At 42.2% G+C, this 26,535-nt stretch overlaps 1 protein-coding gene across 7 annotated transcripts in view; it reads left to right on the top strand.

Annotated features, from left to right (window-relative positions):
- Window positions 1-26,535, top strand: part of LOC101969599 (uncharacterized) — a 171,852-nt gene that overhangs the window by 122,966 nt on the left and 22,351 nt on the right. For 6 of the 7 annotated variants that reach the window (XM_078019519.1, XM_021729725.3, XM_078019521.1 and 3 more), the window contains 8 exons: window positions 781-919; window positions 8,431-8,584; window positions 10,398-10,493; window positions 12,026-12,178; window positions 16,004-16,233; window positions 17,106-17,244; window positions 18,744-18,864; window positions 25,611-25,720. In XM_078019519.1, coding sequence (XP_077875645.1) covers window positions 781-919; window positions 8,431-8,584; window positions 10,398-10,493; window positions 12,026-12,178; window positions 16,004-16,233; window positions 17,106-17,244; window positions 18,744-18,864; window positions 25,611-25,720 — 1,142 coding nt within the window. The remainder of the gene's footprint in view (window positions 1-780; window positions 920-8,430; window positions 8,585-10,397; window positions 10,494-12,025; window positions 12,179-16,003; window positions 16,234-17,105; window positions 17,245-18,743; window positions 18,865-25,610; window positions 25,721-26,535) is intronic. The other variant, XM_040283177.2, reaches the window with a different exon arrangement.

Below are 26,535 nucleotides of genomic sequence, written 5' to 3'. Positions count from 1 at the left end.
CAAAGAGCTCATTATTTTTTTCTGTGTTCTCCCATTCTGTCTGGTCAGCTCTTTCCCTGTGCCAATGTCAGAAATCCCCGGATGCAGGCCAGGTTCCTCACTTGGCACTGAGTGTTCCAAAGGGCCCTTAAGCTAAACTTCCATCTAAAATATATATGGACGTATTTATATGGAACCTACTCTTGTAGTAGCCAAGTAGAGGTCTTCCACACCTATTCCTAAAATGGCTAGAATCCCCTAGAAAGGTATGTAGGTGTGTCTGTATATATGTGTATATGTATATATGCATATTTTTCTTTCTTGCTTTGAATGGCTTTGAGTCTTTTTTAGTCCATGAGCTAGTGACTGAGAAGGCTGATCTGGATAAAATGTCAATGAAAATAAGAGCTAGTTTATAATTTATAATAATTTCAAGTTCCTGATGGATATACTGAGGACTGTACTTTCCCATTGCTTGTAATTTCTCTTTTTCATTCTGTTTTGAGACCATAGACTAGTAAGTTTTAAACTTTCTTTCAACAGCACATTCTTACTGTGCTAAAAAGCAAAGCAAGTTTTTATCTTTCCAAGGGAGGAAGGAAGGAAGGAAAGATAAATGAGACCTTAGGTTCTAGAGCACAATGCTTTGCTGACCTTGCAAAACATATAATCAGTACATCCACCAACAAAGAAAGGGAAGGCTGTTCAGGTGACAGGTTAACTTTGGGGAGTAAAATGAAGGTTCCCTAGGTTAGCAGTGGTAGCCTATATTTCATACTGACTCAAACATCCATCATCTAGGGTCTGAGCTTCAAGAGCTGCAGAAAATGCTTGACAGCCTCAAGAGCCCCCAGGACCCGACCCAGGTGGCCCAGGCCCTCCTCCTCCGCAGGGATGTTATGTTTCTGCAATTCGATGCTGCAGTGAGGCATCTCATCCGGTAAGGGCTGGAGGGCTCTTCTTGCCTAGTAACTTCTGCTGGGCAGGTGTTTGCCGAGTGACCATCTAGGGAGGATTCACTTGGCAAGATTAGATAATGAGCTTAAAATAGCCTGGGGTGCAACCAGATCCAGAATGCTTGCTACAAAACGTGTCCTGCTGTGAAGGCTGTCCCTGCAGAATGTGTTTTAATTTTCTTCTTCTTCTTCTTTTTTTCTTTGGTACCAGGAATTGAACCACCAAGCCACATCCCAGCCCTTTTTAAAATATTTTTTTTATTAGAGACAAGGTCTCGCTGAGTTACTTATGGCCTTGCTAAGTTGCTGAGGCTGGGTTTGAACTCACAATCCTCCTGCCTCAGCCCCCTGAGTTGCTGGGATTACAGGTGTGCGCCACCATGCCAGGCTTAATAATCTTTTTTTTTTCTTTGTTCTTTTTAGATATATATGACTATAGAATGTACTTTGACATATTATACATACATGAAGTATACTTCATTCAAATTCTTGCAGTTGTACATGACGTGGAGTTTCACTGGTGTTGTATTTTGATTTTATTAAACTTAATTCCAAGGCAGTTTATATAACAACTCCTACTTTCACTGTTCAGGTTGTTTTATTGGGAGTAAAATTTTTGTACTTCTGAAGATTATTTCTAAGAGTCTTATTTAGTTTTTCCAACTTTTATTTACCTTTCAAAGGGACAGAATTTTCACTGCACTTCTGAAGTTAATGGAATTAAATTTATAAGTAAATAAATCTACTTCTGTTCTTGTAGTAACTATCCTGTTAAGTACTATGAATTTAAAAAAAGAATGTTTTATATGTCTCCTTAATCATAATTCTGATGAACTTTGGATTTGGATTTGGATTGAGTTTAGATAAAGATTTACAATGTTTTTAGGTTAAATTTTATATGGGAGGGGAAGAGATTCGGACCTGAGCATTTCTGCTCATTCTTTCTTTTCTTTTTTTTAATATTTTTTTTAGTTGTTGATAGACCTTTATTTCATTTAATTATTTGTGGTGCTGAGAATTGAACCCAGTGCCTCACACATGCCAGGCAAGTGTGCTACCGCTGAGCCACTGCCCCAGCCCTCTGCTTATTTTTAAATCGTCAAAATTTATTTCTTTTGATTAATTCCCCCATGTGAGTATTGAGGGGCTCTGCCCATGGATTATAACTCTTTCCTGTCATTAGCATTGGGCATCCAACAAGAATGGAAATGTGACAATTATACTGAATGAACTATATTTTTTTTGCTGCTTCTTTTTTTTCTTTTTACTCTGTCAGAGAATTTGTATTTAGGATGTAAATTCAGCAGGACCAAAAAAAAAAAAAAAAAATCGCATGAATGTCTCCGTATTAACAAACAGCTCCTGAGCTGCAGCTTAGGGAAGCAGGTAGACTTCACTAAAGGAGAGCCCATTCCATAGGCCAAGGTCAACCTTTGTAAGGGATTTAGTTATGGTGAAGAAACAGAAATATCCCCCCAGAAGTCCTGCTTGGGTTCTAGTCTCAGAGGAATCAGTCTGGTCCTCTATTCCCAAGGGAGCCATTCTGTCCCGTACCATTGCTTTGCCAGGGCTTGCTCTGTCCTGGCACACTCCTTCCACAGAAATGAAGGGCACTGTGTCCTGTATCTTTTTCCAGCATCTTTCAGAGGGAACCACTCAGGCGGCACACATACCCCTGTAGGCCCTCATTTGTTGCATTTCCCTGACCTCCTTCTTTAGAGCTCTTGGGGTTGTGTTTGGAATTGCACAGCCAGGAAGCAGCAGGTGACCATTAGATCCTTAGGGTGTTTCCCTCCAAAGCCTGAGAACTAAGCTGGATTCTGAGCAGTGGCCTGAGTAGAAAAGGGGACTCCAAAAAGAAGACAGGAAACAGAAGAGAAAGAAAAGCAGAAAGATAAATGTCATCACTCTGGGTCATTTTACTTAGCACTGATCCTGCAAACAAGGGAAAGTCCTTAAATAATCAAAAGAAGATTAGAAGCTTGGGGAAGTTCCCTGGCCCTCCCCAGAGCTCAGCAAGACTGAGCAAACAAGACTGTTTGCCTGAGGAACTTTCTGCCTATGTAAGCTGACGTCTTTAGAGTTTTAAAAGAACTGAACTCTTACCTCGAATGAGAACAACACATGCTTCCATGGATTGGGGGGAGAGGAAAGAGGATATGACTCAAGGACAAAAGGACAACAGCCCTGTAGAGTCACCAAAAATCTGACTCTCATTTCTCTCAACTCTATGAGTTGCCCAATGGACAGGTGTTTCTAAGCACAAAACACTTCACACTTCCCCTGTGGACCTGCTCTCTGCCAGCTTGGGCAAAGGTCTGATGAAAATTCATCCTATCCACGAATGGGTTGGAATCCCACTGCCCAGGGCTCATCACTGACCTCTGAGCATGACCACCAACCTGCAGGGGTATTTATTAGCTAATTCAAGAAATGCCTGAGGGTTGAGCTGATCTGTGATGCCAGGTGAACCGATCATTCTTGTTGAAGGGAAATGCTAGGATAGTGCTGCAGTTCTAACCAGTCTCATTTATTTAGGTCAGGAATTGAAAAAAACCAGTGCCATAGTTTCCTGCCTGTTTTTGCATGGCCTGTAGGTTAAAGATGGCTTTGGCATGTTTAAATGGTTGGAAAAAAAATAAGTAAGAAAATTATATTTATGACACATGAAAATTATATGGATTTTATACACCATGTCCATATGTGAATTTTTATTGGAATAAAGCCATGCCCATGTATCTATGGGTTGTCTCTACTTTGCCACTACAATCACAGAGTTGAATATTTGCGGTGAAGACCATAGGGTCCACCACAAAGCCAAAAGTATTTATTATTTGGACCTTTGAACAAAAATTTGCCATTCTCTGACATAAAGGATGGAATTCCTTTGCAATTCAGGAATAGAGGGAGGAGGAAAATTCCTTCAAAGTTACCCATAGAACAGAATTAAATATGTGGCATGGAAAGTGCCTCTGGTCAGAATGTACTGCTGATGTTCTGAGTGATTAAAGGAAGAAGGAAAAACTGAAGAAACCCTGAAGGCGTTCTCACTTCCTGCAGCAAGCCCGGCTCTGGAGGGCCTCAAGGGCAAGCCACAGAGTAGCGCAAACCTCTCAGTCCTGGACTGTTGGCTGGTTTCTCTCTTTATTTAAAATTTATTCTTATTTTCATGCTTGCCTAGTTGAAGTGTCTCTAAACACTTAGGATGCTAAATTGTGTCTCTGGGTCATCTGGGAGTTTCTGGGAGACATGCAGAAGGCCTCGTGGGAGCTAGGTCTAGCTCCTGGCCTTGGCCACAGTCTCCAGTATCTAAGAACCAAAGAGCCATAACTGTTCCTGGCTTTCTCAGCACCATTCTGCAGGTTGTGCTGCATCTTTGCCTCCAGGAAAACGCCAGCATGTACCCCATGAGTTAGCTGTTCCTATGGCCTGAACCAGCCTGCCTGAGATCACACTGTGGGGGGCTGTCACACAGGAGCCAGTTGGTAGTTGTCCCTCTACTGCTTAGGGACAGTATGGGGAATTCAGGTATTTTAGTGGGTTGTGGGGAAACCTGGCTTTACTAAAGCCTGGCGGTGGCAGGTGCACAAGCAGAAAGCCAGCCCTTCATTCCTATGGCTTCCCATAGCATCCTGGGTGCTGCCGCCACACTGCACTGGTTAGACCCCACCCACAGAAGATGCAGGTCAGGGTTCACCAACTGAGGGTCTTAGTGGGTTATCACATTGTCTTGTGAACATTATCATTTTTTTCCCCAAGGAAAAAGACATATTTACCTAAAACTTCTGTGGGTAAAGAAAATGTCACAATCTTTTTATTTTATTTATTTTTAACTGGAATCATAAGAACATCATGAGATAAGGGAATGCAAGGACTTGGCTTTAGTTTAGTTACTACTGTGTGCCAATCTTGTACAAATGAATTATTTTATCTGTTTTTACAGATGAGGAGATAGAAAATTCAGAAAAGTTGCCTAACTTGCCCAGGATCACACACACAGCTTGTTGTGGTCGAATTTGTATTCTTGTAGTCTGTGTGACTCCATAGCCCTGTGTCTTCCTTCATATCATATTTCTTTATCCCTTCCTGCAGCTCAGAGCTTGGGCTGGAGATTGACATAAATTGACTTAAAAGTAGGAAAATACTTAATAGATGTTTGGTGGAAAACCTTTCAATAGAGAGGGAAGACAACAAAAAGGATGTAGTACTAAAGATGTTAATTATCATCTTGCTATTCCTTTATGTAGCATCACATTGTACAGTTCTCAAATAAGCAGTTCTAGTACAGTGGGGGTTGAATCTTAGGAAGGATCATGATAAGAATTGAGAGAGCAAGGAAGAATAATTCACTATTTGATCAATAGTGTTGCCTATAATCTGGCTTGAGTCTTTCTAGAGAGTGCATCATACTTGATTCTGTAGCTCAGAATGACAGACACACTCATATCTGAACTGTATTGATAGTTTTTTCTAATAATCTCCAAGCATCTATGTGTTAGTAGACCTAATGAATTAGTTCACTTTTATTGCTATATTGAAATACCTTAGGTTAGATATTTTATAAATAAAAAAAAAGTTTATGTAGCTTATAGTTCTGGAGGCTCAAGGGCATGACATCAGCTTCTACTTAGTTTTGGTGAAGCCCTTGTTGTACATGGTATCACAGTGGCAGGAGAGATCACATCAGTAGACAGGAAGTCAGAGAAAAAGTATGTTAATGCCTTCAGAAGACATACTGCAATGACCTAATGACCTCCCACTAGGCCCACTTCTCAAAGGTCCTACCATCTCTTTTCATTGCCACACTGGGGCCCAAACTTCCAACACTGAAACTTTGCGGGACACAGTTAAACCAAATCCAAACCATTTCAGCTCGTATGAGCACAAAGCTGTGCCTGAGGCTCTAGATTTCTGCCAAGAATTGTGATCACTTCTGGCAATTGTTCATTTAAAAGTTCTGAACAGATTTGCTAGGATAAGAGAGCACGTCAAAGAGTAGGCAAGTAAGATGTGAACAGAGGACCCAGAGGAAGCTGGGACAGAGAGAAGGCTGTGGATTGGTGGCAGAGACGGACAGGAATGACAGGAGAGGAGCCATGTGGGGAGAGGTTGTGCCAGGATACTCTGCTTCTGTGCTCTTGATGTGAGCCTGTTTCTGTTAGAATGTTCTGCTTTTGGATGCCATGATTTTAAGCAAGCACACACACCGAGAGGTGTGCATATACAAAAGGCGTTGGGAATTTAGAGGGCGGTCACCAGCATCTCTGCCTCACTGGGTTCTATTGGGCTGGAAGGTCAGAGCCTGTGTGGGACTCTTGCTTACATCTCAAACACTCCCCAGCACAGCACCTTGACACCGGGTGCTTGATAGACCAGTCACATGGGTGTTGAGTAAATCATGGGTTCCTCAGCAGGGCCCATTGAGTACCATGAGAAAAGAAGCAGAAGAAAATGTTTATTATATCCTTTGGGCAACTCCAAGGTCCATCTCTGAGCTATCATGATAAATCAGTAGGTTTAGGGCTGGGGATATAGTTCAGTGGCAAAGCACATGAACTGTACACAGCCTTCGCATGCATAAGGCTGTGGGTTTAATCCCTAGCAAACCTGCCACAAAAAAAAATCACAAATCAGTAGTTTTATCCATTGTCTCAGTATTCAGATATTTATTATTAATACTTATTAACATATAAAAAGAGTTTTTACACTAGTGTAATTAAGTGTGCAAATAAAGAGCTCCTTTCATTTGCCTTTGAAGTCTCTACTTCTGCTGATGGCAAAAACATTAAACTTGTCAGTACCATGTCATTGAGTCATGGTTGAAAATTAAAAGTGGCCATCTTGAAATTTAAAATCAGTTGATTCAAAGTTCTTCCCCTCTTCTTTTGTTGGTGAGGGAAGCTTCTTCCCTGTGGTGATGGCCGAACAGGAGACACCCAAGAGTGGACAGGGGAGATGGATGGCAGTTTATCAGGCATGTGTACCCACCGCCCAGGAACAGAGGCCCTGTAGGCCACACAGGGCCAGTGTGAATGGGCAGGGCCTGTGGGAGGCAGGCTCTGGAGCTTCCAGAGGGTGCCGTGCTCCCTGGTTCCCGCAGGAGGCTTTGATTGGTTTGTTTGAGTAATTCCACACGCTGGCAGGAAACCGAAACTGCAACTCGGGGGATAAGCAGGAGGTGCACCTGGTGCCTTTGATAAGGAGGGCTATTGGACAAGGGGGACTTTCTGCTGGGAGCAGAATGGGAGGGGACCTTGTGGTTAGGCCATTTGAGGCCCTTCTGATTTGCCAGATGTCAAGGTAGCAGGTAATATTGGACCTTAATTATAGGCTGCCTCACGCCACACCCTTCTCCTTCTTCATTTCCCCTCAGAGGTGATCTGAGTTCTTGGGGCTGCTTATAAGTCATCCTGGCAGCTGGGGAGAAGGAGCTACATCGCCGTCTCTGTGTGTGTGAGCTGGTCCGCTCTCAGACTCTTCTGCTGGCCTACTGTTCAGCGCTCTTCCTGGACACCCATTATGGGGGGCTCAGGCACTCCCAAGTTCTTTCCCCCACACTCTGAGGGTCTGTAGTCTCTAGAGGCCACCTCACTTCCATCAGCACTGACACCTCCCTGGGGAATTGCTAATCTCCTTTTTTTTTTCTTTTTGGTGTTTGCTGTCTGTGAGACTTGGGCCATGCTCATGGAGGATCCAGGCAATAGGTCCTTTGTGCTCTGGGTACCCTCCCCCAGCCCACCCTGAGTCAGCACTTTTCTTAGGCATCCACCAGAACTCTAGAAACAGTCTTTCCTTCCTTGCTATCTCTTATTTCCTTTGGGCAAGAAAATAATCCTAATTTATCATGCATACTTCCTTACTTTATTTGATTTACACTTATGGTATAAATTTCATGCTCTCGGCTCCAGGGTTTGTGGTTCTTGATACACAAAGCCAAGTTTTGTCTAAAACAAAACAAAAACCTTTCTCTCCATAACCCCTGGCTTTGTTTATCTGGTTTAAAATTTGATTTTACATATCAAGAACTGTTGTCTCAGCTATTGGTCTTAAAATAGTTTAACAAACACACTGATATTTTTGTTCTAGAGCCGCAGGTATACTGTCCAATTTGGTAGCTGCATGTGGTTATTTAATTAAAATTAATATTAATTTAAATGAAATAAAAGTTAAAATTTAATCCCTCGGTCACAGCAGTCACATTTCAAGTGTTCAATAGCCACCTGTGGAAGTATATTGGACAGTACAGATCTAGAACATTTCTACCACTGTAGAAAGTTCTATCCAACAGTCTAGATGCATCAAGCTCTCCCTGTAGGCTGTGATCTCTGTGAATGAAGGGTGGTGTGTGAAGGGGTGCAGGGGGTGATGTGGCTGAGGAAGAAACCTGTCACTGTCTCCCACCTTGTCTTGCTACAGTAGCTTTGAAGAAACTTTGAGCTTTAGGAGATTTGGTAATCGTTTTCAATGAAATGTCCCCCCCCCCATGTCTTGTTAGAAGAACATTTTTGGCAGCTGGAAATATTCCCGCCTACCAGTCTGTCACTGATAGCATGTGCCATGGGCTGCCACCTCTGAGCAACTCTCTCAGGAAGAGCATTTTTGCTTCACAGCTCGGCCTGCCCCAGCTGCTGGATCCACGGAGCCTCCAGGTATGTTTTAGAGGTGTTTTATACCTATAAGAAAGAGGTACATTGTTAGCTGGGGATTTTGTCACTTTGTTTCCGTTTGGTTTAAATTTTGCAGGAGTCTGGATTCTTTAAAGCCCTTCAGTCTCTGCTGGTGCCCTTTCACTGGCCCAGTGGAGCAGTCTGGGTCTATGTGGCCAGCTGTTATTCCCAGTCTGGATCTTTTCTGCAAATGCTCAAAAAAAGCAAGAGCTCATCTTCTCATAGTTCGTAGCAAAATAAATAATCTTACCCATTAAATAAACGATAGAAATTATGGTACATTAATTGGGTCAACAGCTGAGTTTTGAATAGCTCTTGTTACAACAAATGTTATCAAATGTCACCCTGACAACTGGGATTGCTTTTAGACAGGAACAACAGTATCCTCCCACTCCTAAAAGGGTCAAGGCTTAGGAAAGCTGGATATTAGACTACTGAAGAGTCAGGGCAACACCAAGTTACAAACTATATTACTTATCTATTGCTGCAGAACAATCCATCCTCCAAGTTTAACAGGTTAAAACCATAAACATTCATTCATTATCTCACATAGTTTCCGAGGGTCAGGAAGTGGGAGAAGCTTAGGTAGGTCCTTCTGGCTCAGAGATTCTTACAAGTTGCCATTGAGATGTTGCCAATATCTCAGGGTGCAACTGGAAGAGTATCTGCTTCCAAGTTCACTCATATGGCTGTTGGTAGACAGATCAGAAGATCCACTCCCATGCTTACTCACGTGAACTTCTCTACAAGGCTTTCTCACAATATGGCAGACAGCTTCCCCAGAGCGAACCCTCCAAGAGGGAGTAAGAGCCTTTTTATTACCTAATTTCAGAAATGACATCTTATCACTTCTCCCATATTCCATTCACTAAAAGTGAGCCACTAAGTCCAATCACACCCCAGGAGAAATTAAGGCCCATCTCTTGCTGGGAAAACTATCAAAGAATTTGTGGATATATCTTTAAAATCACCTCTCAAACCCAGGATTTTTACTTGAAAAAAATCTAATACTTAATGTTTTGACATTATATGCATTAAACATAAATGATGCCCACATCATCCCCAAGCAGGTACCATCCTTCTAAGCTACGAGATAGTGATTCTCAGTCCAATCTTTGATCCTCACTTAGATCTAGAAGACAGAGTTAGACCTTGACCACTGGGACCACTCTGGTTGCCTTTGGGTGTTATCTAGGATGAACTGGATGCAGTGTCCTGTCCTTGCTACCAGAATCAGTTCTAGCTCTGGGAATTGACGGAAGTCAGAAGCAGGTCTAGAAGTGTAGAATAGGGTTACATAGGTAGGGCCACTGGATCCAGGGCCACACATGATGTCATAGGGGATAGGCAATGCCTTGGCTGTTGTCCTGTGATGTGGAGAAGACAGAGACCCCTGTGTGATAAGTTGTGACATCAGTCTTGAGTTGGTATCCAAAATTAGAGCACAATAATGAGGAGGCCCACTTTTTAAGATTCCTAATATTGAGAGCATTTAAGCAAGTTTATTTTTGTTGATTATAAATAGGTCCATTGGTGCTATGCTGTTATGGAACTTCTGAACAGCAGTGTTGACTAGTTACACTGAAACCATCTGCTGCAAAAATAATTAAAAATAATTATTATTACTCCCTCCTCTACATCATCAAACATTCTCCACCAAGAAATATTTCTACATAATAAATGAATCATCCAACAGTGTGTTGGAGTACAAATGCAGAAATCCTGTTCGTAAACAGATGTCTTTAACTTAGAGTTACAGAACAGCTTTACCATGTCTATTATTTGGTTCTTTTAGGCATCTGTGCTATTCCCCTGGAGAGCATTTCTGGAAGATGGAGGACCATTTCCTGTTATAAGTAGTAGCCCAGATACCCTAGAGTATAATATGCAGGTAGGTATATCTTCCAACTTGTTGGAAAGAGAACAGTAAGCAGACTGAGAGGCAGGGTGTCAGTAGGTCCACAGGTCAGAGCCTCCGTATTCTAGCCAGTGGTGGATAATTTATGAGATAAGTAGGTGCTTAATTATGAAGCTATAAACCTGATCCTGCAAGGTGAGTCATATTTTGTTCCTGTGGAAGAGAATCATGTTCTCAGCAGATACTGACCTTGGTTGTAGACTCAGCTGAAGTTCCCATGGCAGCAATGATCTAGAGGAGTGGCCATCTATCACTACCCACTGTCTGGGCCTCTTAGAGAAACTGCCAGGCTGGCAACTCAGAGGCGTGTGACTCCTGACCTGTCTAGTGAGAAGGGCATTTTTTTAGGCAGGAGTCATATGGAGAATTTCTTTTAATTGTTTTGTTTTTTCATTGTCAACTTCTTTTAATTATTTTAAATTATTAGTTACCTTTAATCATCGCATATTTTCTCATTATCTAAGTAAATATTGAGTTGTTTGGGTTTTTTTTTTTTTTTTTTTTTTTTTTTTTTTGGCATCAGGGATTGAACTCAGGGGCTCTCGAGCACTAAGCCACATCCCCAGCCCTATTTTGTATTTTATTTAAAGACAGGGTCTCACTGAGTTGCTTTAGTGCCTCACTGTTGCTGAAGCTGGCTTTGAACTTGTGATCCTCCTGCCTCAGCCTCCCAAGCTGCTAGGATTACAGGCGTGCACCACCTTGCCCAGCTGTATTTTTAGTTTTAAAAATATAGAAAAGAGCTACTCAGGAGGTAGAGGCAGGAGGAGGATTGCAAGTTTGAGACCAGCTTGGTCAATTTAGTGAGACCATGTCCCAAAATAAAATTTGAAAAATAGTCTGGGGATGTAGTTCAATGGTAAAATATTAGCCTATACACTTTTGACCCTTGGAGATGTGTGTGTGTGTGTGTGTGTGTGTGTGTGTGTATTCAACCCGAGCATGTGTTTGTGTGTGTGTGTGTGTGTGTGTGTGTGTATATTCAACCATAACCTTTCTTCAAAATATGGTGTGGAGAGTGAATGAGATGGGTCAGGAGTGGCTTTAAGTCGATGGTTGTGGGGCCAGGTGATGGGAACTATTTTTTTTGCTTATACATTCAAAATTCCTAATAAGTATAAGGGTTTTTAATACACCAAAAGTAAGAATGGTTGAAAAATTATAATTCTAACAGTCAGACAATTGCAGTTCACAATTTGAGGTTTTCCCTCCCCACAGTACTTTTTTCTTGTATGTGTAGTTTTAAAGGAAAATCAGTATCACACTATGCATTTGCCATATACAGATCTGCTGTAAGGACTGGGAAACTTGATACTTCTGCACAGAGCCAAATGTCTGATATGTTCAAGCAGGACAGGACTTTAAGCTACAAGTGTTTTGTTTTTTATGGATTTTCTAATAGTTGAAAAGATAGCTTATGAACACCTACTTTTCTTCCCCAAAACCACATGTGAAGTTTATATAGAAGCCTTCAAAATGGGAAGTTTTTTTTTGTTTTTTTTAAGCTGTGCCTTTGTGGGCTGAGTGACCGTGACCGCAAGGTGGCTCATGGAGAGCTGGTGGGTGTGCAACTGCTAATGGAAGATGTGCTAAGCAGCTGTCACATGACCATGGAGGATCCCCTTGGATGGCAAGCCATACTGGACAAAAATACACAGGTATTCTTGGTGAACAGTCTACATAATCAACCCATGCTGTGTTGTACGGAAGAAATTTCCTGTCTAGATAATGGATGAGAGAACCACATCATTCCCATAACCTTTTCCAGTTGTCCCAGGACTGTGCTGATGTCACATGAAAGCAACAATGAAGCATGGGTAGCTGTGAAAGCTACTCCAAAGCACATTCTTGCACACTTAGTTCCATGATCTAAGTTGTATTTCCTTTTTTTAAAAAAAATTTAAAAATAAAACCCAGGTTATGGAAGATCCATTGAAACACTCCAGCTGAGTGCTTTCCTTGAGAGTCTCTCATTTAGGACCAGAATAGAAAGAGCCAGAGGGTCATAACAGAAGCCCCAGGTGAGCTTCTCAGGCTTGTGCTCTTATTTCATCTCTAAACCTGTGGGCCCCAGACCAGCACTCCCTCCCTTGGGCTTACCCCTCCAAGGTAAGAGCCACTTACCCACCTCATACCATGACTTGAAACAATTCTGCATGCACCGTTGGAAAACCGATTCCAACCTAACTGTCTGACCTCAGGGCTCTCACATATTCGTCACTCTCTCTGCAGGCAAACGATCTACTGGTGATACTCCTGCAACAACTCTGAAATCTTTATGTCCAGGCCAAATCTCAAGCCACAGATTCATATCTTCACCCGCCTCCTGGACATCTCCTGTTGTTCCATCTCACAGACAATGTGTACAAAGCTGAGCTTACTTTACTTTCCTAAAACTCAATCCTCATTCTATATTCTACTTCACAACCAGACACCAAGTTTTGCAGTCCTATTATTTTAAGATCTCTACCATTCCAAATCAACATGATCTGTTGATGTTTGTGATTGTAACCATCTGCTAGAATCCATATACTTTATCTTTATCTTGCCTCCTTCCAATACATTTACCAGGGGGATATATATATATATATATATATATATATATATTTTTTTTTTTTTTTTTTTTTTGGTGGGGAGAGGAGGTTAGGTACTGCGGATTTTCCCAGGGGTGCTTAGCCAATGAGCCACATCCTTAGACTTTTTAAATTATTTTTTTATTTTGAGACAGGATATTGCTAAATTGCTGAGAGCCTCGCTAAGTTGCTGAGGCTGGCTTTGAATTTGCCATCCTCCTTCCTCAGCCTCCTGAGCCACTGGGATTACAGGTGTGCACCACCATGCCCACTTACCAGGGTAATATTTTAAAATAAACACCTAATTATGTCACTTTTCTCCTTACAACCATCTGGTGGCTTTTGAATACCCTGACAGTAGAGTCCATATACCTTAACTGGAACTTCATGACTTGGCTCCTGCCAGTATTTCTACCGTTAGCCTCTTATATTTTGTCAAATGCACCATGTTCTCTTCTGTGCTTTCGTGCATCCTGGTCTCTCCAGTGGAAAACCTCCTCTCTTCTGACTTTTGACCTCATCACCTAATCAGCCCCCTATTCTTCAGATTTCAACTTCCAAACCACTCTCTTTAGGAAACTTTTTCTGATCCTCCACCTTTGAACTGATGCTCCTCTGTGCCAATTAGAGTGCCCCTGCCACAATAGCATCTGTCCCACTAGCCATGACTTAAATAAGAGAATATTGATCTTCCATAATGGAGACTAGAAGAAAGCAGTTCAGGTTGGTACAGCCACTACCAAAGGACTCAAAATGTCTCCCTTGGCCTTGCAAGATAAAAACAGGAGCAAACACACTTTCTCCTTGAGGAGCTCTCCTTTTATCAAGAAGAAAATTCTTTTCTAGAAGCTTCCCAGGAGATTGTTTTCTCTTATGCGTTTTCAGTTAAAACTGAGTCACAAGTCCACTTTGTCCACTCAGGGTGGGGAAAGGTGGGTTTCTGTGTGCCATCTAAATTCTACAACAGAAATAGAAGTTTCACCAAGAGGGATCCTTTGCAGACCTGAGTGTAGACCAAGTAGTGCTAAAATTAAGGCCAAGATCAAGAAGTATGCAGGGGCCTTCACTCCCTCTATCTACCATTTTCTGGCCCTGTTTCTGATGGATTACCTTCATTTCCTAACACTCCCTACTCTTTTCCATTTTATTCTTTATCCATCCTGACTCTTCTTCCTTCTCCCATCCTTAAAGTCATTTAGATAGAAACGACTTACTCTTAATAAGAAGTGGGCTTTAGGGGCTGGGGTTGTGGCTCAGCAGTAGAGCGCTTGCCTTGCACATGCAAGATCCTGGGTTTGATCCTGGCTATTCATTATTTTGAAAAATGAGGATTGAAATTATATGTGCCCAAATGGGTACATATAATTTCATAAAAATAAATAAATAAAATAAAGGTATTGTGTCCAACTACCACTAAAAAATAAATACAAAAAAAAAGAAGTGGGCTTGCTTTAATATTATTATTAATTTTAATTAGTTTTTATTTTATGTTATATTTTTATTTAAGAGTATTTAACTATTTATAGACACTAAGAAGCACTGGACTCCACATTACCTTGTGAGTCAGGACTCCTGGGTAATCCTGGCCCAGCTATATAACAATGCTGTGATCTCTCCAGATTTCAGTATCCAAAACCCCAAAGCAAAGGTGATGAATTAGCTCAAGGTCTTTTAAAGTATAATCCAAGGAGCCCTTGATTTTCTCAGAGACACCTTGGGGCTTCTTGAGCAAATGGGGCTAATGATGAGGTCTCTAGTCTGCCGCTCTGTGTCCCTGTTTGTAGCTTTGTTCTGTTGGATATTTTGGGCGACTATCCAAGATTTTATTTGGTGAAAGGATTTTTGAGCATAAGACAAATCTGGAAATCCGTGGACAAGCTGGTTGCTTAGGAGGCCACAAGCCTCAGGGCTTGCCAGCTATCTGTGGGAGCTCAAGTCCCTCCTGGGTCTGCCTTGCCAATTCTCCTTTGGGTACTCTGACCAACCCTCTTTTGGCAGACACACCTTTCTTTGGATATGTGAACAGCACTGATCTAGGATCCAACAACTCTGGGTTGCTCTTTCTGTTCCTAGGCAGGAAACTTGAGTGTCTAAGATACTGTCACCTGAATGTTCTCTGATTCAAATCATGGGATTTGCCATTTGGTCTGTGAAAGAAAGCTGCTTTTTCTGTGACTGAGACATTGTGGTCAGCCTGAGGACTTGCACCGAGGTCCCCATTTTATCTGCCCCTCTCGGCGTGGCCCTGCCCCCTCACTCCATTAACTGCAGGAGAACAGAGGCCTAACACCTTTCCCCCTTCCCTTCCTCCAGGACCAACAGCAGCCCTTCAACAAATACTGAAGGAAAGCATCTGTGAACAAATGAACAAATCATCATTTTAAAGTAAAATTGCCTATTGAGTAATACGTTCAAATGAAAAGAAATATTCTCTATCTAATGTTCTTTTACAGAATGGAAAAGGAACAGGAGATAGGATAAACTTAAGTTTCCATCTCCATGCTCATAACTTGGGTAAAATTCCCAATGAAAAGTTAGTTATATTACTGCTCCACCATGGTGTTGACTTGAATCTCAAATGTGGTGAACACTTTCAAGAATGCAGAGGCTAAACATGAAACACTGTTGTTTTTATTTAAGCCAAATAAAATCTTAATATGCAAGTAAGAGAATTTTTTAAATAAATGGTTCAAGTCCCAATCTGAAAGCTGAAACTCAGTGAGACATTTCAATCCTTTCTGTACACTGTCTGCTCAGGAAGGATTCTGAACCTCACTCTGCTTGACATGTGCTACAGACCTGTAAATGAGGAGAACAGTCTCCACAAAAATTTTGTTTTGCATGGGGCTGCATGTAAAAAGCTGAGCCGTATTGTCCACCATCATCAAAGGATTTCTGTAATGCTTTCAGCCAGAGTGGTCCAAAGTGCCAGGAGTCAAAAGTCAATTTCAAAGCAGCCCAAAGATTTCCAAGCTGCTGGAGGGCCAGTGCGATGTGGTGACGTCATTTGCTCTGCTGAGATCATTTCTGATGCTGTGGAAGCAGCTGGAAGTACTGAAGGATCACTGGGGCCGGCTCAAGCTGGGAGACCAGGACATCAGCTCCGTCTCCTTCCACAAACAGTACTCGGAGCTTTATGAGTGAGTGTGCTGAGGCAGAAATTCACGTCAGTGAGTAGAGCCCAAGGGCCTCTTGATGGGGAGATGAGATTTGGTCCATGAATCCTAGTACACCCAGCTCTGTTGAGCCCATGGCAGCTGGCAACACTCTCAACAGACAGTGCAGTAGAGGAAAAGCTGGGTTGTATTAACTTCAAGGATGGAGCTGGATTCCACTGAGCTACACTATCTTTTACCTGTCCCTAGGAAATTGTATTTATCAAGTGACCCCACAGTGCTGACTCTTAGGTTTTTTAGCTCATAGTATCCTAGATGGACAACTGCTGCTGCTGCTGCTGCTGCTAGTTACTCCTCCTCTCTCTTGGCCCCATTAGAGTCTGTGCACATTTGAGGCATTGAAGGCAGAGTGTAATATGGATATGTAGCATGAAGCTGTAGGTGTGCGAGGTGGTGCAGGCCTTGGCGGTAGGCCTTGGCTGGGATGACTTAACAGGCAAGAAAGGCACGTGCTTCTGCCACAGGTATGACCAAACAAGCATCCATCCACTACCCCAGACCTTCCTGAGCTTCAGAAGATTTCACTTTGGCACGGAGGAAATCATCTATCTGGTGATGTTATTACAGTCAGTATTCCTGGTAACCAAGGGATGAGAAGCCTTGTCAATATTTTGAAAAATGAGGACTGAAATTATATGTACCCAAATGGGAAAAGACCTCAGGATTTAATATTGACTGAGGGAGTGGTGAATTTAGTTGTTGATGTGTCTGTAAATGGACTGGGAGGTTTGTACCTGATGGCAGGAAATATAAAGTGAATGAAAATAATTGCCAGAGAATCAGAATAAGAAAAAAAAAATGTTTGTTTGCTAATTTCTGTCTCTCTTCTTTGATAGAGCTGACATTCTCTACCCCAGCATGAAAGCTATAGCTAGGCAGATGGGGAAAGAAGATGAATTTGAAAGACTTATAATAAATAGCCAGTCTATTCTTCCCCTCAAAGGAGCTTCAGAAATTGAAATAAAAACTCAGCAGGTATGCAGGAGCTATTTTAAATTTGCTTTGGAAAGCTTGCTTTTTTGGCATTAGCATGTAAAACTACAGATATACCCATATGGTATTTTTTCTAAGAAGTTCGGGGTAAATTGAAAGTTTGGAAATCACTGGGCAGGCTTCAGGGTGTGGGAAAGAGGGGAGTAAATAAATAAATGTATCTGGGGGCTTTGATCAGGCAAAGAACTACCTCTTAATGTCTCAGTTCTATATGTTTAGATTTTCATTATTTTGACTTTTCTCCAATTGAGATGCACCTTCAGAAGAAATGTCAATAGCATAATCAGTACTATCTTAAACACAACATCCAGCACACAAGTGTCCATGCAAAAATGAAATATTGAATATAGTTCCTTGTAAATTTTTTTTTTCTGAAAATAAGAAAATATAACGTGTGCACTAGCCCACTCTGTGTGTTGGGAGATCTATATGGAAAAGTCTTTTCCATGTCTTTGCTTGGCCTGATCCTGGGATCCAAGCTCCTTGTGGTGGGGCTTATTGTGACAGGCAAGCAGAGACCCTGGTTATTTGGCTGTCAACACAGAAAGGATGTTCACTAAGCCACAAGGTAGATTCAGCCCCCACACATGTCCCAGGGCCAAGCGCATCATGACTTATCCTTCTAAACCTTGGTTCCTCTCCAGCACCTGGAATCTTCTATCAAGGAAACAGGTGGACTTTGAAAGCAAAAATAACCGAAATGGTTATTTTTGACTTTGATGGACCAGCAATGATTTATTAAGCATTTGAGGAGCACATTTTCAGAAGAGAAAATAGCAACTGGTTACAATAAGTACCTGAGTTTTACAGATTTTAGTGAGAGTTAATCATAACAGAATGTTTAGTGTAACTTAATCATTAGAGATTTAATCGTAGCAGAACGTGTATGTTGAGCAGTCAGAATGGGAAATGGTGAAAGTCCAGAGCCCATTGTTTTCCTTGTCCTCCTTTCTCCTTGGGGGTTGCTGTTCCCCTTTTTCCCTGGGGGTTGTTGTTTTACATATACTTCAGGCTTTATGAGCTTAGTGGACAGGGTGAGGGCTCATGTATATTGGAGCAGAGTTTTCTCTTCATGGTGTGTGGAGCATTCAGTCTTCTCATGAAATCCTCCTTGGTATCTAAGTTGAGTTTCAAACCTGAAGGTGGCTCTTAAAGAAGTGACAGCTCACAACATTTATGGCCACCTTGACAGACCCCAAAAGACATGAGGTCGTCTCTGGTATGGTGCTTTTTGCAATTTAGCAGAACTGGTAAAAAGGGTTGTGTTCTATCAACCAGGGTGTGGGCCAGAAAAAAAAAGATGTTGGTCTCCTCAGAGGTGTATCTACCCCCCAAAGCCAAAGAAAAGAACCCCTCCTTCTTCCCAGGGAGAAAATAACTGTGGGATAGAACTGAACTCAAAACCCCCCTGCAGGACTTGGACTTGGGAGTCCAGAGGATAAGCTTAATGTGGAGTGACTCTCAACCTATGCTTACTTTAGCTTCAGAAACTTCTGGAAAATATTGAAATTCATATGATCCAGGCGGTCTTAAGAAAAGTTAATAAAGAGATGACACTGGTTTTATCAGAAAAGTCCAAGGAAGAGTCTACTCTCCCAACAGGTAAAGCATCTTTATTTTATTACTTAAACTTTTTTCTTATTATAAAAGTCATCCATGTGTCCATATTCATTATTTTTTAAAAAGCTGCAATGATACAAAAATTACCTTTTACACCTTGACCCAGAGAGAAATACTACTAACACCTAGGCTTCTTTTCTTCCACTTAAAAGGCTTTAAATAGGAAAAGTACTTTAGCTTTTCTTTTTTAACTTTTTTGTAGTTGTATATGGAAACAATATCTTTGTTTTATTTATTTATTTTTTTATGTGGGGCTGAGGATCAAACCCAGTGCCTCATGCGTGCGAGGCAAGCGCTCAACCACTGAGCTACAACCTGGCTCATACTTTATTCTCAACTAAGCTGAATAAATGAAATAAAGAAGTACAAAAATCATTCTTACATGCATGTGTCATATGCGTGACATATATATGTGAAAATCTTAGGGTGGGAAGGCATTCAAAATTGTTTCCTCTGAGGACTAAACTCAGCTTAGTTTGTGCTTTTTAAGTCCAGTGAGTCATGGAGCATGCACTGAGCCTGTGGAGTCTTGGCTCAGACCTCCTTCTGCTGCCTCCCCACTGTGCACAGAGTGCTCCTGACCTGCCTGCTCCTCTGTCCTCTGGCATCCCTAACCTCCTCCTCCATCCTCACCCTTCAATCACTGCCACTCTTCACCCCCAGGGGGACCTGGGCACAGGTGCCCAAGGTCGGGCTTGAAAAGCTGGCACTGTCTTGGGCACAAGAAAGGCAGTATCACGGTGTATTCAGTGGGTAACCCAGTAAAGGTGATCCACTAGCCCACCAGGGGGACCTACAGTATCCCAGGTCAGAGGTCACAATGGACCCACGAGAAGGGGAGACGCCTGGCTCAACTTCTCCAACCCTGATCAGGGCACTGTGCCTCGTTCTGATAGCTGCTGGGTCACATGCATTTATGCACTGAGTCACAGGTGGGGCCATGGGTTGCTCATGAAGTTCTCCCTTGTCCTCCTAGGATTTCCAAAGGAGGGCAAGATTAAAGCAAATAAAAACACCATGACAGGTCAAGAGGGACTGCAGAGAAAAGGAAAAATTTGGTATATCAATATCTTTTAAAGCTACTCTTTTCCTTTTTTTTTTTTTTTTTTTGGAACAAGAATTTTCATTGCACCAGGCTGTGTAGATTATATAACTGGTCCTGTCCGAACTACAACTACCTACTGACTCTTAGCTCCTTATAATTCTACAGGAAAATCTATAACCTTTGATCTAGGGAGGGGCTGTCTGACTCATGAAGCAAATTCGGTTTTTCTTTTGAGAGGAAATCTATGGACATTGCCATGTTAATAATAACCTCAGTCCTCACCTAAGATATTGCCTCCGCCCACCCACCTGTATAAAGACGTTGTCATTTTATCATTTTATCAGTGCTTGAGCAACTAAATTCATAAGCAGGGCTTTGGGAAAAGACTGTGCAATAAGAGGACAAACCACTCCCCCACTGAGCGTCTCTAAATGTCACAGGAGAGCCGAGTGTGACTGAGCTCCAGTTACGGAACACTTCGCAAGACACAAAGCTCCTGTTGTTTGTGCTGTTTGCTGCATTGGGCGGCTCCCTTCAGAGTCCGTGGAGAAAATCCATAAGCACAGGGCAGGTGCAGCCATCTGCTTGTTTCCGGCTGTTGTTCTTAGGAGACACCCTGGGGTGAGGGCAGCATGTCTGCTTTGTGGCTGGGCTGTCCTTTTCAGGGTGCTTGTGGTTGCACTGGAAAAAGGCTTTCAATAAGGGGTCAGTGGGGCCAAGTAGAGGAGAAGGGTAGAGTTATTTTTAACTGTGGTCGGGTTGACCTAAGGAAACCTTACCTTTACTGGAGTTTCCTGACCAGTTCTAAACCTTATTTGGATTCCTTACTTATAAGATTTTTAAAATAAGTGCCAACAAGGGGGTTTGTTGTAGCTGCTGTTGTTTTGCTTCTGTTTTATTTTGATTTTTTCCTTTGGTCTGTTGGGCATGACTCTAGAGGGAGACCCGGCTCTCCTCCTTTACTGAGTTTCTCCAATGCCAGTGACTGTCACCCTACTGTTTGCCAAGGGTACTTTGGATGCATTTCTTCAGTTTGGTCTTTTCAAGACCTCTGTGGGCTCAGGAATCACTAAAGAAGGCGCTAAAACCTTGGAATTCCCACCCACCTACCATTCATCTCAGCAGCAAGGTGGAGCTTCCGAACAGGGGCCATTTTGTGCAAAGACCAGCTACTGGTCAAGTTTAGCTTGGGGCCAGTGATTTCTCCAGAGGGAGGTGGTATTGGAGAGTATTGAGAACTGGCAGAAAGCAGAGGCTCTTGTTCTTTCTCTCAGGGTCTTTGCTTTCTCTCTTGGCCAACTCTTGTGTCTACATTTATACCTGCCAAAATGGAACCCTGGAATACCTCACTCCCTCTACCTCCTCCCTTCCTTCCTACCATGTCTTGGAAATTAATCTTTTTAAGCAGTGACTACATGAGTTTCCAGTTAGTCAGGGATGCTCAGAAGATATGACTTCCAGATCTGGTCCTGGTGCTAGTTCCTTATTATCAAAATAAGTTTGGAAAAATCAGGGTAAATCATGTTGAAAAGTCTCCTCTACTCTGGACCTCAGGGCCTTTATTACCCCAGCATGCATTATTACCCTATGGTCAGGAAAGAGAGAAAATACAATGGTTTTTAATTTCTTTGACCACAGAACCCTTTTCTCCCCTTAGGAGCATTAATTATTAACTCAAAGAATTAGTGTTCTGGGGAGCACTTTGAAAAACAGGCGTACAAGACACATACGTATAGTTCACACAATACACCTTTTGACTTGCCCACTTCTCAGGCCCCCTGGCTGGTCAGAAGAACAGACTTGACTGGCAGTTGTGAGGCTGCCAGTTGAGAGGAGTTTCACTTCCACCCTGGGTTAAGACACAGGGGCCCCTCAGGTGCAGAGGACAAGCAGTTGTGTTAGGGAAGTGAAATGTTACCCAGTCAAGGGAGGAGGCTAGGCCAGGGTGCAGTTTAGAGAGGGAGGGAGGGCAAGTGGTTTGGCCCACAGGAAATCAAAGACCCTGGGAAGAGAGTGAAAAGGGATAACAAAATCCCAGTTTAACCTCTAGCGTGCTGTCGCCCTCCCACTTCCCTGTCAAAAACTGCTGCTTCATCTTAAAGAAGCCATGACCACACACAAACACACACACACTGAGAATAAGACACTTTTGGAGACAGCAAACTCCCCTCTGCCAGGACTGAGTTTTCTTGGATGGATTTCACTCTCCCTGGCTCCCCCCACCCCCACTCCTGCCTGCAGATACACGTGCATGTCTGAACTTGACTTTGCAAGCAGGAAGAGTGCTGGGAAACCTTCCCAACATCTGGTTAGAGTACTTCCTCTTCAGCTGAGCCAAAGCTAAACCCCACATTGGCTCAGTGGGCCGTTTCCCTGGTGATGGTCCCCAAACTAGAGGTGCATGACAAATGAAGTCCCTCACCAGGCTTCTCAGCAAGCCAGAGAGACCTGCCATACCAGTACCCTGGAAAAGTTATCCATATTCCTATCTGAAAAATTTTCTTTAATATACGCGAACCCTGTCTTGTCAAAGCTTACACTTACTAAAGTCTTAAGAAGTATGAACTCTGGGCACATGAACCCTGGAATTTTCTACTTCAACTGTGTTGGGACGATGGCGATACGTCTGTCTACCACCTTTATTTCCTAAAGGAAAAGCAAGCTCAGATTTATATGTTTATTATGGAAAGCAGCCAACTATAGAAAGAAATGTGGAATCCCATCTTCAAAACCAACACCCCTCATTAAATAGGACAGTATGAGCAAACCTAAGAGGCTGCAGCTGTCATAGCCATGTTTCCGGGCAGTCTGTGCTGGATACTCCTCTTTTGTGCACAGAAAACTCCTCTCAGAAAACTTGAGGGCACAAGTAGGAAATCTCATCTGAAGTTAGAAACAGCTGGGGACAGGGAGAGGCCTGGTGGGCATTCTTGCTGCTGGCCAGCACCCCCATAACAGAAAGGGGAGCAGAGTGGGACTTGGCTCTGGTGAACAATTCCAAGGCTCCTCTGAGACCATGCCTGAGGAATTGAGTCCTACCAGGCCAGTCTCACCAAGGTAATTAACACACACGTGTGCTCTTGCTCTCCCATATGGAAGTTAAGAAGGCTGGATAGTTTTACATTGTTCTAATGATATCATTTTTTTTAATTTTGATTTTATTTTTAGTAGGTAATATACATATCCACAGGGCTCAAAACACAAACAACATAAAAATCGATAGAATTCTCCTTGCCACTATTGATCCCCTTGTGACCATTCTGCCACCTATATCCATAACCAATTTCATTATTTTTATAAATCTCATGTACTTCTTTATGCACATGTTAATTCATTCTTTGATTTGATCATGATGTACTGAGCATCTCCTATGTTCTAGGCTACCACATATTAGGTGCTGATGTAGGGATACATCCTTACTTTCATAAGCAAAAAATTCTTACTCTTGTGGAGTTTATAATCAAGAATAGGAGAGACAGCAAGCAATAAACCACATTTTAAAAAAAAATAATGGAGTATGGAGGATGATTTTGAAAAGGCTTGAAGGGGGGGCATTGGATCAGAGTAGACCTCTTTGAGTTAGTAAGAGGGTGTTCAAGTGAAGAGCATCCCAGACAGAAGGCACAACTCAATCAAAAATCCTAAGTAAAGCATGTACTGCTAATGTGGGAACAGCAACCCCAAGTGTGACTGGAGGAAGGGGTGTGAGGGAAGAGAGGAGGGGATGAAGTCAGAGAGGGTTGGGGCAAGGAGGACGGGTCATGCAGAGCCTCGTAAGGACTTTAGCACTTATTTTGAAAATGCCCCTGGTTTTGAATGACGTGATCTGGTTTCTGTTTTACCGGATTCTCTCTGGCTGCTATATTGAGGGTAGACTACGAAGGAAGAAAGGATGAAAGAAGGGAGAGGTTGGTTTGGAGGCTGTGGCAATAATCTAACAAGAGGAGATGGTGACTCAGAGCTGGGAGTAGAGGGAAAGGTGAGTGGTCAGATTCTGGGTAGATTTTGAAGGAGGCACTAACGGATTGGGTACTATTGGAGATGGGAGAAGGAGATGAGTTCATTATGACTCTAAGATTTTTTTGACCTGAGTGATGGGAAAATGGAATTTCCTTGAGCTGAGACAAAGTAGGCTGTTGATGAAATAAGTTAGGGAGGAAAAACTGGGAATTTGCTCCTAAGTTAGGCTTTAAATGCCTTTTAGACTGCAAGAAGAGAGGCTCAGTGGGTATTGGGTCTAACTTTGAGAGTTGTCACTATGTGAGATTGAGCCGTGAGTCAAGACGAGCTGGCGAAGAAAGTGGGTATGTGAGGAGCTGAACCAAGGCCTGAGCCCTGGGACACTCTGAGCTGGGAGGGGAGAAAGACAACCAGTGAAAGAAACCTAGAAGGAGCAGACATCCAAGTACAAGGGAAACCAGCCAGAGTAGCGTCCCAATGCCTAGCGAAGGAACTTTCTCAGTTAGGAAGTTAACACATCGGGTGAAAGGCTGCCGGTAGGGAAGTAAAACCACTGTCTTTAACCAGAGGAAATGGTTGGCACTCATGACAAAATCGGTTTCAGCAGACTGGTGGAAATGAAAACCAGGTGAAGGGGTTTAAGAAGGAATTTGAGACAAGCCAAGGACAGTTTCAGTGTAGACATCTCTTTCTGGGAATTTTGCTATAAAAGGATACAAAGAAATGAGGCCACAGCTGATGGAGTCAGGTGGGGGGTAGTTTCAAGAGAAGGATTTTTATTATTTTAATGGGAGAAATGCATGTGCCACTGTGAATGACCCAGGCCAGAGAAGAGAAGTGATGACATAGGAGAAAGACCAGGAAGTTTCTGGAGCAATGACCCTGAATAGTCTTGAGGCCATATCTTTCCAATTGTGTTTATTATATCTTTTTATTAAAGATGACATTTTAGGGGCTGGGACTGTAGCTCAATGGTAGAGCGCTTACCTAGCACATGTGAGGCACTGGATTCAATCCTTAGCACCACATAAAAATAAATAAATAAATAATGGTATGCTGTTCACCTACAAGTACAAAAAAAATTTTTTTTAAAGATAGCATTTTATATCTACTGTTCTGCACTTTGCTATTGTAACTTAATCTATAGTTGTTTTTTATTATTAGTTTTTGCTCATAAGTATAGGGAGACTTTCTTTTTTCAATAGCTGTATACTACTCTATCAAAAGGACCTATAATATTTTAAGTAACCAGATCCTGAATGAGGGACACCTGTGGAGTTTCCAAGCTTTTGCTGCCATAAACAATGTTACCCTGACAACAGTACATGCCTCGTTGCACATGTCTCAGCCATGTCGCTCATTTGTTTCTGATAGCTGTGTTAGACTAGAAATATTGCTCAGACACATACAGGATATTAGTGCAAATAGGCATCTTATAGGACCAATAGTAATGGTTCACTCAGGCTTTTTAGTTATGGTAACAGAACCTTGTTTACTGGATTCCAGAAATGCTTTTCTAAATCTTTTCATTAGGAATCTTCCTTATTCTATGTTCCAGAGAGTTCTGGGTCCTTGACTACCACCTCCCCTCTGCTGCCTCACCCAGTGCATGTGGAAATGACAGCTTGTGGTGCCCATGGTGGTCTCTGAGAGGTGCCATTTCATAGCTGTTAATGACGCTTGGTGTTTTGCGATACCAGTGTTGACATGTTTTCCCTCCTAGATCTTTGGAAACATCAAGTCATGAAAGAAAATTTTTCAGTTGCAAGACCACAAATAGTTGAGAAATTTATACAGAAATTAATGGAGAATTACCAGGATAGTGGACCAGAGGTATGTATTGAAAATTAGTCATTCTGTTTTTTTTTTTTTTAAATATAAACCCAAAGGAACACTTCATCATTTAACACAGCTCCTAATGTTTCCTTTACTCCTGAAGAATGATGATATGAAAACTGAATCTGAATCCCAAATTGTAATAATTTGTTGCAATATGAATATTGGAAAAAGTCTGATGTCTATAAAGATCTGAGTAGACAGAAAAAATATATTGGCTGATTTTGAATTTAGTCAGGTGATTAAAGCAACTTTGGAGTTTGTTATGTGTTGACTTTTATGTTTTGCCTCATTCCTGTTGTTTATCTGTTAGTACAGAAAATTTTAGAGAAAAACCAAAAGAGCCTATAACACTACTAATTAGAAAACATTTTTAAAATCTACAATATGAAAAAAAAAAAGCCAACAGCACAGAAAGGTAACATCTTCATTCTTTCCCCATTCCATCTTCCTTCTCTTCCTCCTCCCCTCCCCCTCCCCCTCCCCCTCCCCCTCCCCCTCTCCCTCCTTTTTTTGTCAGTGCCAGGGATCAAACCCAGGTCTTCAAACATGCTGGGCACTCTGCCACTGAGTGACATCCCCATCCCATCCACCACCTGGTTCCTTCTCCACAAAGGGAAGTGGCACCAGTAATTTTTGTGTGTACATCCTGCCAGAAAAATATGGGGGTCCATACCACTCTATATTATTATACTTAACAGGAGTATGTATTTAATACACACACACACTATCCTTGGAATTTCAAACTCTTGGCAGGAAGTGCTTAGCTAAATCAAGAAAATCCACTGAAAAAGCAGAATAAGAGAGTAAAC

The sequence above is a fragment of the Ictidomys tridecemlineatus genome, chromosome 8, assembly GCF_052094955.1.
Source record: "Ictidomys tridecemlineatus isolate mIctTri1 chromosome 8, mIctTri1.hap1, whole genome shotgun sequence".
Lineage (NCBI taxonomy): Eukaryota > Metazoa > Chordata > Mammalia > Rodentia > Sciuridae > Ictidomys > Ictidomys tridecemlineatus.
Note: the sequence above shows the minus strand (reverse complement) of the source record. Positions and strands in the feature narration are given on the sequence as shown.